This window comes from Electrophorus electricus, chromosome 14 (genome assembly GCF_013358815.1).
Source record: "Electrophorus electricus isolate fEleEle1 chromosome 14, fEleEle1.pri, whole genome shotgun sequence".
In the NCBI taxonomy this organism is placed as follows: Eukaryota; Metazoa; Chordata; class Actinopteri; order Gymnotiformes; family Gymnotidae; genus Electrophorus; species Electrophorus electricus.
This window is the reverse complement of record NC_049548.1, coordinates 15,111,457-15,124,955: the sequence shown is the minus strand read 5'-3', so window position 1 is coordinate 15,124,955 and position 13,499 is coordinate 15,111,457. Positions and strand designations below refer to the sequence as shown.

The following is a 13,499-nucleotide window of genomic DNA, read 5'->3' as shown; positions in this document are numbered from 1 at the left end:
TATATTACCCGAGATGTACCATAGATCCATCTTAGCCACAAACAGATTTTCACACCTCAAAAATATTTGCAGTATCTTCTTTGCAAAGCCTTCCCTTCAAAACAGGAAGAGTACTAGATTAGCGTCAGGTGAATATGACTCACCATAGTCTCTGTGCTGGGTCTCGGGGAAGATGACAGCCCAGATGATGTACAGAAGCCTGACTGGTCAGGTGAAGGTCTGGGGAAGGTTTGTGTGTATCCTTGAGGCACAGTGTATTCCTTAGGGTGTTGCTGGACAGCAGGGGCAGGATTAACCCAAACCATTGCCTGTGGGACACTGCAGCCCATCTGCTGCACAGGAGCATCTATATGCACAGCCATGGCAGGGGTGGAACTGATCATGTGTGTGTGCGTTAAGGTGGAATCTGTCCTCAGGGTGCATCCATATGCATCGTCCCAGTGCTGAACTTTGGCTTCAGGGTTCTGGCAACAATCAGGCTGATCCTTGAGAATGCCATATGGGTGTGTAGGCTCTGGCTGCATGGGCACAGGATACTTGGGGGAATATACTGAGGGATAGCAAGGCTGGGGTGGCACAGCATGGCTAAACTGCAGAGGAAAACTAGCCAGGGAGGGCATGGTCTGGCCAAGTGGGGAAGGCAAGTTGGGGGTAGGGATGAAGGAATGGGCCATACTCATGGCCATGGAGAGCACATTGGCCAGGGAGAAGAGGGGTGGAGTTTGGGGTGGCCACACGGTAGGGGAGTGACCTGGCAGGGCAGGGGAGGGAAGGGTACTGACGTCACTAAAAGGGTTCAGGACATCTGAGGCGAAAGGACTGGGGGAGTTGCAAGAGGAAGGAGGGGAGGAGGAAGAGTAGGAGGGGTTACTGGGGAGGCGAGAGCGCAGGGGGTGGGTGGGTTTGGGTGAGCCAGGGTGGGTTGGGTATGAGAAGGGGAAGTGGGTGGAGGTGCCCACATAGGGCACTGAATACTGCTGCAAGTGGGGGAGCTTAGAAAGGGACGAGGCAGAATCAGAGGTGGTTTGCAATAGACGTGAAGTTCCTGAAAGTTGTAAGGAGAAAATGACATTGTAAAGTGATAAATATGTTCATCTATAGCACTATTTGGATAGGAGTAGATTTACATGGAGAGATGGGGTAATATAATTACTACCAGCGTTTCTCACTGATTTTACTAATGTGTGTAAATATCATGTCATATCCTGTGGAAAAGGAGTTTTTCACATTTTTCTCAATTATGGAGGCACTTGACGATGCATTTAGTTTTGTGCATGGCACAAATACCTCGGGTGTAGCTTTACACAGATATTTAGTTATTTAATATTGGTTATTTAATATTTTGATATTAAATATTTATTTGATATTTTATTCAACATGGGTAATAATCATGTTGAAGGGCAATATTTCATATCTTAATTATTTATATTGTTATTTGACCCTGCATTTGATGATTTGTACTCTTTACCACCAACTACAAGTTCCTTTTTCTGGGAGACAGATGTGCAAAATTTTCTGGTGCCTGAATTAAAGGATGCCACAAACAGTGTTTTCATAACACAGCGGAAGCCACATATTATGCTTGTTTTTGGAGGTAATGGCAGTAGCCACTCCCATCTCAGTCATTTATACAGAGATTTCTTATCCCGTGCAAATTGGTCCTACATTTTACAGATGTCCTGTACTTACTCCACACCTCCCCATGTAAAAATAATCCAGTCCAAATATGGCTAAATGACAGTAATTGTATGAATGTCCCAACATGAACAAATGAAGAACACCAAACTCTCTTTGAAGGTATGATAAATATGTATGGGATTCAAACTAGAAAAACAAGGATAATCTGTTCTTTGGGCCCTAGGTTATGTATGCTTAAGTAAGTACTGACTTCATGATATAATAAAAAGAATGAATAAAGGGAATTATTCCACCCTGCAAAGCATGTGAAGATTTTATACTAAGACAAATAAAAACTTCCATGGTTTCAAATACAAACAGCAACAAAACAGCCACACCCGATCCTCATAAAACCCTAATTGGGATCCAATGCTATGTTGCAACTTGACTGAAGATCTGAAGAACGGATATTCGGCCACTTTTTAAAAAATATTTCTGCAATGCTTTTTATACCAGCATTTTTATATGACAGGACACTTTCTCTCATAAAGCATATTATTAGGGCTGGTTTCAACAGCCTTGACTACAATGTTGTCTCACTACGTTCTATGTACAAATATACTAATAACATAATAAGGCAGTTATGACTAAATGTTTTAATTGCAAGAGACATTTTTACAATGCCACTACAGTTGTAAACCAGATGGCTGCAAATGAACGCAGAAAAGCCAAAAAGCCACTTGCACTGTAACCACCCAAAAGCGAGGTGAAAATATATTGTGCGGGCAAACATGCCATAAACGCAGCTGATGGCCAGGAGGCAGCGGTACAGAATGTTCTATTTGAGGGAAAATACGGCTTTGACAATTGAGGTGAGGGGGTGGTGTGCTCTGGTTTTCAGCTTTTTGCAGACTAGATGCCTTTGGGGGGGTCTTGGTTTTTGATTTACTCTGCACCATTGCCAGCGGGTTGGGGAAGAGTGTGATTGTTGAAGAAAGAAGAGAAGGAGAGATAGTCGGTAAGCATTTTGGGGCGCGTGTATTATGGTAGAGATGTGTCTCTCTCTTTCTCGCTTTCTCTCTCTCTCACTCTCATTCAACAGCATTCACAGGCCACAAATGAGCAGCTTTGAAGAGGCTTGGGGCCAGAGCTGACACCCACACACACTGAGACTTTGGGGCACAGTACGGGGAGAAGGCGCCGGCTAAAAGTCCAATAATAGTCTTCACAGAGTGACTGGTCCTTTTTATTTGCTGCCAGGTTGGGTATATATCCTGAAGGTGGAGAGGCACTGGGGTGACGGAGGTAGGTTGTGCATTTGGGGTAGCGGAGAGGGTGGAGAGGCTTACCCGGTGTGTTGTGGAAGGACTGCGAGCGTAAGAGGGGACGCACAGGTGAGGTAACGTCTCTGCTCAGCCGTGGTGGTGAACTACGTGCTCCACTGCCTGGGTTGAACTCTGAAGGAATACGCACACACATGCAAGAAAAATATCAGACATTGCAGTTATAGCGCTAATGTAGCAGACAACATTTGTGACACTGACAACTTAGCCACTTTGAACTGTGTTTTATGAAACTTTACCTGGCAGAGAGGAGGAGGAATGTGTTCGTGCAAGACTATGGAGGTTTGGCTGAAAATTGAAAAGAAAAGAAAAAAAATAACTTTTACAGTACTAAATGTAGTAGACATCATTCATGACACTGACATCTTTTATGAAATCTTACTTGGCAGAGAGGAGAAGGAAAGTATTTGAGCAAAGATTGTGTTTATAAACTTTTGATTAAGTGAAAAACAAGTACAATTTACAGTGAAACAGTCAATTTATACAGCTCTCAGATGGTTTAAAAACATTTATATCAAAGTTTCAAATCTTCAAGTCTTACCAATAAGATGATATATGCAGCTTAAGGTAAACACTTAAAATCTGTTACATCAATTACTTTACACTAAAGCTTTATTTAGTGCTGTAATCTGCTTTAATGGCAGGCTCTTTAAGATTGATTAAGATTGCAGATATCTTGGTCTTCCTAAACTCCCCTTGCCCCGCACTCACACAACTGCCGGGAAGCACAAGCAGGAGAGTCACTCACTGTAAGTGTTTGAGACTACTTAGGTCATGATTACCAACACTATAAAGACCTCTCTAAGGCACAGCAGGAAAGCAAAATGAGTCTGACACAGAAATGCAAACATGCTCCACAGTGCCTACGTGCACCAACACACATATGGAGTGCAGTATGTTCCTTCGCCCTGACCACCACCTCCCCCCAAGCTCCTTTAAATGAGCCAAACAGGGCTGTGGTTGGTCCTTGCAGATCCCTTTCGGTCAGGCACTGGTCTGGACGAGTAAATTGAGGTGGAGGGGCTCATGTAGGAGTGTGCTCCAAAGACAGAGAGGCAGAGCTAGAGAGGGGGCCCATGAGGCACAGCCCCTGAGAAGGGTGAGGGGAATCTGGGCCACAGTTCCACTGGAGTGCCTGGTACTAATCAGGCCCTAGTCCGAAAGCAAGAGAGATCTCCTCCACAGTCTGATTGTAATTATAAGGCCTCCTGGGTGCCATGTGTGTGTGTGTGTGTGTGTGTGTGTGTGTGTGTGTGGAGTGCACGCGTGCATACAAGTAATAGTGCTGCATCTCTTTCTCGATATGAAACAGGCCATTGTTCTTCACATTGCTCATTAAAGGATATTTGAGATCAGTTGACTAGAGGACTGAAAGAGAGTAGGCAGCTTTCTGTCGACATTACCAGGAAATTATCCATAGCATGCGGAGCTGGAGATCCAGGCACCTTGTGTATATCATGGCACTGTGTTCATGTCTGTTTCTTAGGGAACAGATTGTAAATGGCAAGTCTGAGCTGTCATGCAGAATGTGAAAGTGAGCCAAGAAAAAGAAAATACAAATATGGAGTCATTTTAAACACTGAGTGGATCCTGCTACTCTGCTTTGTATACGTCACACATAAACAAGGAGGTAATTTTTCTGCCTTGAATTAACATACATACACATGCATTACTTCCAGCGCCTTTAAAACCACTTACTTAGGCATCCATATTTGGTGCCTTGTCGTGCACCTTTTAAACTGCCTTAAACTTCAGGGATAAAAAAGCAGATTTACTGTCTCATTTGCTACAGACCACGAGGCTCAACATCAAAGGTAATAAAGTCTAAGAAATTGAGCTGTTCATTAAAGAACCAGGCCTGGGAAGAAGCTGCATGGCAAGCACAGATTGGTCTGGGGTGATTGGAAGTCTTTGGTAATTAGATGCACACCATGCGCATTGTTGCATACCATCTCTATTGCAAGAAAATTTGTTCTTGTAAGGATTGGCAGATTTGACACTCCCCTTTTTTAAACCCTGCAGACATTTTACAGCTGTAGTTTAAATGGCATGATTATTTGTAGTTATACAAAACAAATAACATTTTTAGCCCTCTTAGAAAGTTTATGTTTAAGAAGGCAAAGATTTTCTTCTCTGGCAGCAATACATTTTGGAATACATACATATACACAGCAATACGTACACACATGTATATACATATAAAAACACACACAAATGATATATATGAAATATAGACTTCACCTGTGACACTGAAAGGTTGCCGGCACTGTTAAGGGGTGGGGAGTGGGACGGTCCATGGTTGCCATGGTGATCTGCTGCTCTTTCGCCCATTAGGGACTCTGCCCGTTTGATGATGTCACACATTCGGTAAACGAAGCCCTCTTTCTCAGAGGGAAGGATGAACTCATTGTGGACCTGAAAGAAGGAGAGTGAGAAGTAATTTAGAAAAAAAAAGGATAAAAGTCACTGGCTTGTCAAGCGTACAGGAACAAAACATGGAACCAAATTTGGCTTGACTGAGTGTGCACATATCGGAGCTATATTACCGTGTAATTATGGGGGCTGCAATGTGAGGTGCAACATAGAATTCATCGCCTCAGGATATTCTTAGACATCCCACATAAGAGTGTGGTTGTTTCTAAGCAGGTTCAAACTTGTACACACTTTTAATAGCAAGTAGTTTTTAATTCAATTCATTCTGTCTGTACTCCCGTACACCAGTAATAGCTGTGGGTTTACACGCTGTGACCAATAACTCTCCAAAAGAGACCGCACACTGCCAAAGCTCTTGCACTGAACAAAGAGCTTCTGTATGAGAACAGACGCATGTTGCACATTGGACATATGTGGACATCCTACACATATACACATACACACCCAAGAAGCTCGCTCCTATGTAAATGTCCCGTAAACGCACACGCGCACACAAGAAAGCACAAGCGATTACATACACATCCACACGTACACAGCCATAAGCCCCAACACACACGGAGGCGGTCACAGAACAAAATGTCCTATAGTTTGAGGCCAAGCTTGTGTATTGATGCAAGTGCTGGTACATAATCTAAACGTATCAGAAGGATAGGTACACGTGGATCATAGGCTGCTTCTTCATTAAGCGCTATTAAAACCTCTCCACAATACACTAGTGTGCCCTTCCAGCCCAGCTTTTGGAGGGAGCTACAAATGTAATTGAATTCCAATTTGGTCAGGAATAAAAACCTTTAATATATTCAGGCTCTAGCGCATTGGTGTAGTGGTGTCTTGTCTCCAAGCTTTATAAAGAAACAGAAACAAAGAGGCACATGAATGAGTTCCTTAACTGTGATGCTGTTCTTGTTCCTGCTTCTGATATCTAGTTGATACGCCTAAAGAGGCCAAAATATTTCTCACTATTTCAGTGATCCTACATTGGGCTAATTCAGATTTCTAATTACACATTTAGCACAATGTTGCAGTTGGGCTACATTTAAGGTAAATAAAAATATATAACTAAGAAATGATTTCAATACATCACATTTACAGGCATTTTAACACCTCTAGGTCATGTGTGCATAATTAAATATCCTTTACTCAGAAAGGGTGAAAATAGCACCGACTGTGTTTGCGTACAGATCTTAGGTGCGAGACAGAGGTACTGTGTGTCTGTGTGTCCGAGAGAGGACCATCTGGCATTAGGACAGAGCTGATAAGAGCTCTGGCAGAGTGGTTGCGTAAAGGCCTACAGCCAGCTGAGCAGAGCTCTGCTATTTCTGATTACTGGGCCACGGGGGTGGGGTGGCAGTAACAGTACCAACTGAGGAAAGCTCTTCTGTGGTGTATTGAGCACTGTTTTTAAACCAACTTCACCAAATGTTCTGCAACATTCTGCGGACATGTTCTGTTGTACAAAGTATTTTTGAAACAATATGTCATCTTTGTTGGAGAGAGGAGTGTGTGTGTGTGTGTGTGTGTGTGTGTGTGTGTGTGCGTGTGTGTGTGTGTGTGTGTGTAAATGATGTCGGAATGGACTAAATGGTGTACCATAACTGCAGCAATGTCCTCAGGGCTGTCTCCATCAAGGTCAAATTTGAAGGTGACCATCTTATCATTGTGTGTCTGCAGCTGGCATTCCACCACCCGGTCCACTTTATCAGACAGCTGAAGAGAGGAGCACACACACGTTCTTAATCATATGTATTACAGATTCACAAGGCAGCCACCTGGGACGCTTTTCCAAGAGTCTTCCCATATATGCTGAGCACTTAGAAACTGACGGACTACAGATCTAGAATAAACAGCAGCGTATTCACCTTTCTTGCTTTGTGACAGTGACAGCAGTTACAAAACAGATTAGTACCTGCCCTTTAGTCATATTAATTTAGACATGAAATTGGCATACTCAAAAACACTTTTAGGCTTGTTATATCATACTGCACGTGCTTAATTATAATTATTGTATTTGCATAGACACTACCCTGTATTTTGCCCCCTTAGGTACCAACTGCATATCCTTTATAGCAAACCTGCAAAACAGACCAAACGTGCCATGTTGCTCACTGAATCACGCAATCCAACTTTTTTGTACGTTTTTACACATAAGCCTTTAGTGAATCGGAGCATGTGTGTATACTGCACATTTTGGGTGTTTTGGAGTGGCATGTTCTTTGTGTTTTGTTCACTGAGAATAAGAGAGCTTGCTGGGCTTTAAATGAAAGAAAGCCAGTGAAAATATCTTTTCAAGAAACCACACAGACATGAGAACCAGTACACACAAGAACAAAATGATAACCTCACTCAACCAGCAAACAAGTGTTGTAAAAATAATGAATAAATGCATTCCAGATACAGTGTATTCCCAACAGAGTGTTTCAGATACAGATGAATAAGTGACTGAATGAATGGTGAGGCCAGTAAAGAGATGGATGGATAATCCATACCCCTGTGATGCGCAGACGGGACCATGCGCTTCTCCTGAACAGTTTTCCTGCTGTTCGTCGGGCCGCTGCTTTACTGACCCTCTCTGATTGGCCCTCACAGCCATCACTCAGGCCTGAGGTTACATCTGAGGCATAGCTATAGAGATTTCATACAGTTTTATTTAACACAACAAATAAGTGTCATGGTTTTCCAGTATACATCTTTTTTACCAGAGGATAATGAATCATTACGGTTCATAAGGATTATAACATATTTGAACCAGTATCGAATGGCATGCATTGTGTTAAGGAATTCTTTGCCCTAAGCATCTTTCCTGTAAAGTCACCATTTAGATGGGCAAAGATTAGCCTGAAACCACTCAATGGAAGGTTTCGTTGGCAATGGAGTAGGAGCGTGCAGCCTTTGGTTTTCTTGAGTCGCACATTTCCCATGCAATAGAGCCACGGTCTGCTACACTGGGAATCAGCTAAATCTAAATTTAGAAAATATACAAATGTCTGAGGGATTCCTGTGATTCTGTGCAGGATCTCTTAGAGAATATTAGTCATGCAAAGAGCAGTAAATTTTAAAATCATTTGTTACTTCTGTAATAATGTTTTGCTACTTTTTAGAAAATAAACTTTATCCATTTATTTCATCCTTTTAGTTTTATTATTATTATTATTATTATTACAGTTCTTGCTTTATAGTTATAAACATGTTGTGCATAGCATAGGGCTCTAGTTTTTGAATAGCAAAAATGCCATCCTTGCCATTGCTAAGATATGTCTCAGCTTCCTGCCAAACAAGGATATAATTGATCAAAAGAAGAAAAAAATAATTGGTTTCCTCTAATTTAATTTTATGCTCAAAACATATTGTTGGACCCTGCTATTAATATATAGAGTTCAATCTGAAAGCATTTCAGAACGCTAATTGTGACTCATAGCAGACTGGACACTGCGTCCAAATCTTCACCCTCCTACATGCCTACCAACATTTATGGGCAGCCCATTGCTTGGCAAACTCTGTTCTGCATTTTAATTCTTTCTGACTGATGACGCACAAGCTCTTATGGAGGTGGCTGTCTCAGGCTGGCACTTGCTGAATTTAACAAGCAACAAGTAGGACATGAATGGAATGTGTTCTGTTATAGAAGATAAGAGGAGAAAACAGAAGGCCCGAGGACAGTCCTGGAAAGCCCATTGACTCAAAACACTCACACGCATGCACATGGACATAGACGCACACACAAACACAAGCTTGTACACCATGACCCCCAGGGGTCATCAATCTGTTCTTTACTAAAACGAGCGAACATTTGCCACAGTACATTTGATGCCAAATCTAAACACAGACCTCAAAGTGCCTTTTGTTGGGTAAACAGAGACTCAGAGCTGACTTTGATATAGAGTTCTGTGGAGGGGGACATATTGGACCCACATGTGAGTTCTGAGCGAAGTGAAAGTTAAGATGAGAGACACAGAAAGCTAGTTTTTACCTGTCCACAGGAGAGGAGATTGGACTTGGAGGTCCAGACAGTCCTTTGTCAATATTATTAGACACAGCAATGCTCTAGAGTGGAAGGTTTAAAAAAAGGCTTTTAGACATTAATAGTTTCCAATCATTACAACTGTCATCAAAAGCAACTACAGCACACCTAAATAGAACCTTGTGCCTGGTGCATTAGCTCATAGGTAATGTGGTGGCACGCTTAAGCTAAATCTGAGCTACGTTTCTTGCAGTCTCTGTGAAGGAAATGACTTTTAAAGTACTTACTGAGGGAAATCGTAGAGCTGGTACTGGAGGAGCTGGGATGAGTGTGGCTACTGTGGGTATGGCCAGTATAGTGGGAGGAGTAGAAGGACTTCTCATGTTACTCTTAGCCACATCGAGTGTGTCCTGAAAGCCCGTGGGACTAAGATAGCCATCTGTCTCACAATCAGCTGGAGAAAAAGAACATAAAACAGCACAGTACGTAACGTTATGAAACAATGCTTATTGTTACAGTTCCGGAAAGTACAAATTTCACATTGCTATAAGTGTCGTGATGCTTGTCTAACCATGCTACTGAAACCATTAGCATCTCAATGGAGCTACAGGAACAACTGAACAATGTTTAACTTTAACCTCTAAGCTAAGTCCAGACTTAAGGGCCTTGCTCAGGGGCCCAACAGTGGCAACTTGGTAGTTGCAGGGCTTTAACCAACAACCTTCTGATTACAAGTCAAGTACCTTAACCACGGAGACCTCTGAGAACAGATATGCTGAAATGAACAGCTGAAATAAAATATTGTACGCTCACTCGTTGCCAATGTTCACACTGTTCACTGAAATCTGATGGTCCTCTTATCATGCACACTCAGCAAAGAAGTACATAATGTTAGGTCACAAGGGAGTGAATGAGTTAATCTCTCAGGTTCCATCAATGCCCTCCACACAAACCAGCCCTCCATGACACAATTTCTCAAAGACCCATTGAGCCGCACTAACACACAGCTGATTAAAAATAGCAGGCTGGTTCCCAGTATCAGAGCTGTTGGACTTAACATGCCGTGAAGGACACTTCGAAGGGAAATTTCACACATTCAGCTTGTGGAAGGGTCACTCACAGAGTTCTAAATAGTTCTAAATGTTCTAAATAGTAAAATAAAAGGCTCTGAGAGATATTGATGGAATCAGTACACGTTGCTTGTGTATTACATCACATGAAACAGGGTTAGGGATAGGGGCTTGTTGGTAACTACAAGCAAAGGATTTAATACATGATGCGGTATAATAAAATATTTCCTCTTGGCTACATATCAGAGTAAGTACAGCTAGACATATAATATGTTGGCCTGTTAACTGCTAAATGTGTTCTAGAATGATTGTTTCAAAACTCTATGCAGTCTAAGCGAAATAGTGCTCACAGGTTACTGAGGAGTAGCTTGTGTGCCGGATGTTGAAGTGCTGGTCAGCCTCTGGTTCTTCTGGCTCTGGTAGGAAGCCGACACTCACCCCATAATCCGGGGAATTAACTCGAGAGAGAATAGGAGGGTAAGGAAGGAGTGGAGTGGGTGGAATCTGCACTGGAGACGAGGCAGAGCTCTCTGGTGCTTGGTCTACAAGATTAGGGGAGGGAGGTTCAGGTTCCTCCTCAATGAGTTCCTGCTTCCTTTTCTTCTGCTCCTCGGCCAGTCGACGCCGCTTCTCCCGCTGGCGTTTGATAGCCGTCACCCTGTCCCGCATTGCCTTGGTGACAAACTTGTAGTCTGCCTCACACACAAATCCCAAAACTACCTGTGATTGAAAAAAGATGAAGCATGATGAAACCTTTAATGACTGTAGTGCTGTGAAGTTACCTGAAGAAAATGTGTAAAGGGCACCTATAAAACCCAAAAGGTTGCCTCATTTAAGAAAAAAATAATCAAGCTCTTCACCACTTGATTAGCTGAAGACTTAAAAGTGGTAAACTAGACCAGGCCAAACAAGGAACTGAAGATTCCCCAAGCTGGATCATGCCTTAAGTCATACTTTAACAATCTAACTGAACCATGAATGAGGACGAACGGCCCATATCACCTACAGAGATTGGTCTCTCTTACATCTGGGTACATCTCTTCACAAATAACATAGGTCAATGTCAACAGACCTGAACTGTCATCATGCCAGAAAGCCAGATTAAACCAATAACCCAAAGTCAATCCATTCTCGATGAAAGGTGCACATGGTGAGAGAGAAAGGAGGGATTGTGAAAGTTTTGGGCTAATTAAGAGGAGCTCAGCATGTTCTGACGGGAGATGCGGCAGGCTGGGAGCTGGGACTTGATTTGCAGCACGTGTCTAAAATAATTTTAATCATTAGGCATGTGACCTCCTCTTCCTCCTGTGTCCTGCCTCTCAAATTACAAAAGTGATGAATAACTTGTCAAGCTATGTCCTTGAACGCTGTTATGCAACCCTGCTGGATCTCAGGCAAACTGCACCTCTACCCAGGCTTTGCAATTCTCATTCAGGACTACTGCTTAGAGAGATTCTACCAAGGGAACATCCTACAGACAAACATTTGCATATGTGCTTTATTGGAATAGGTGCCTGAGGGCTGAGTAAAGATAAACATTATGAGCAAGACATTATGATAGCTCTATGGCTAGTATGTTCTACTATGTTGTGTACAATCAGCCAAGAAGAACCAAACTTCCTTGGAAATCCAAGGACATAAATTCCACTTTTGGAATGTTTATCACTAATATTTATATAAAAATTATAATCCTTTTGAGCAGATTTGCATGTTGACGGATCATAGGCATCAGCATATTTACTAATACTTACCATCTCCTGTGCCACCTCCTCTGGCACATCCTTGTAGAGCTCAAACAAAAATTCGATGGCATTGTTGTCCTTGTATTTGCCGTGAAGCTTCTTGTTGTCATCCATGCGGAGCCAGAGCTTCAGGCTGGACTTCTCCATGTCGTCTTCCTCAGCCAGCTCCACATGGACACCATTGTTCTCCTGGAAGAAGGTGTGTGCCAGCAAGTCCTGGATGGTGTACCTGGCCATGGGGATGTATGCAAATGAAAGGAAAACCACACTCATCTGAAAGGCATTTGTCTGAAAGGGCAAGCTATTGTTAGAGATTGCAATATGCTAGGGATGTGACTGAGAGGATGTTTGGAGCCTAAACACCAGCACTGCTGGACAAAAGGATTGATTTAATGTGAAATAATTATACAACAAATTCAATTAAAGCTCTCTTCTTAGACACACAGATAATTATCTTGGGGGGAAAAATATGTGCTGTCATGTACATAAGCTCATGAATCAAATTAAATCAATTGTATATCAAAGGTTCGATATTTCAAAATAATCTCATTACTTTATGGCTAACAAACAAAGGGGGTCAGGAAATGGTAGCAAGTAAATAAATCATCCCTCTACACAAGCAGTGTATCTTGCAAAATACAAAATGGAATGAAATATTTTCTTATGAATTAACTGTGATTGGCTAGATTAATTTTGATGAGTTATATGAAAATGTACCTTTCATCCTTGTTCATACGAATGCATCCTTCAATAATCTCCTTCAGCTCAGGGACTTTCACTTTATAGAAGCTGTCCGGCTTCATCCCCTGAGACACAACAGAAACACACATCAAATGTTTGGAAACTGATGAATAATGGTCTAAGAAAACAGATAGATTATACACTGCACTTATAAATACTCAATCTATATCAGCAGATCATACAATAAATACAATAGTAAGGTACTGCAGCAAGGTTACTGAGTTTTAAATAAGCACTATATTTACAAATGCCAGTGGCAGGTCAAGCATGTGTAACTAACTTGCATGTAATGCTTCTACAAAATAAGGAATGGCTTTGTATCACAATTATATGACTGGTTTGGAGAACATATTTACTGAAAGAAGACTGGGCTTAGGGGAGCTATCTCTGTATATGCAATTTATTGCTTATGAAAAACTGGGTAAATTGGTATATAATTTTACCATTTTACCATTTAAATCAACTTACTGGCAATGCTAGTTTTATTTTGGCTGCAAGAAAAGTTTTGCTTTTTTTCATGAATGCCTAACTGCCAAATTTTATCATGATATTCTTGTAAGAACATTAAAAGTGATCCACATATTTCTATGAGGTT

The 13,499-nt window shown here is 41.8% G+C and overlaps 1 protein-coding gene across 1 annotated transcript in view; it reads right to left on the bottom strand.

Moving 5' to 3' along the window:
- Window positions 1-13,499, bottom strand: part of wnk4a (WNK lysine deficient protein kinase 4a) — a 40,479-nt gene that overhangs the window by 4,380 nt on the left and 22,600 nt on the right. The window contains exons 6-16 of the mRNA XM_027005125.2: window positions 12,881-12,969; window positions 12,173-12,392; window positions 10,772-11,141; window positions 9,639-9,805; window positions 9,361-9,434; window positions 7,880-8,015; window positions 6,984-7,100; window positions 5,202-5,375; window positions 3,200-3,248; window positions 2,967-3,074; window positions 144-1,045 (exon numbers count right to left, since the gene is read on the bottom strand). Coding sequence (XP_026860926.2) covers window positions 144-1,045; window positions 2,967-3,074; window positions 3,200-3,248; window positions 5,202-5,375; window positions 6,984-7,100; window positions 7,880-8,015; window positions 9,361-9,434; window positions 9,639-9,805; window positions 10,772-11,141; window positions 12,173-12,392; window positions 12,881-12,969 — 2,406 coding nt within the window. The remainder of the gene's footprint in view (window positions 1-143; window positions 1,046-2,966; window positions 3,075-3,199; window positions 3,249-5,201; window positions 5,376-6,983; window positions 7,101-7,879; window positions 8,016-9,360; window positions 9,435-9,638; window positions 9,806-10,771; window positions 11,142-12,172; window positions 12,393-12,880; window positions 12,970-13,499) is intronic.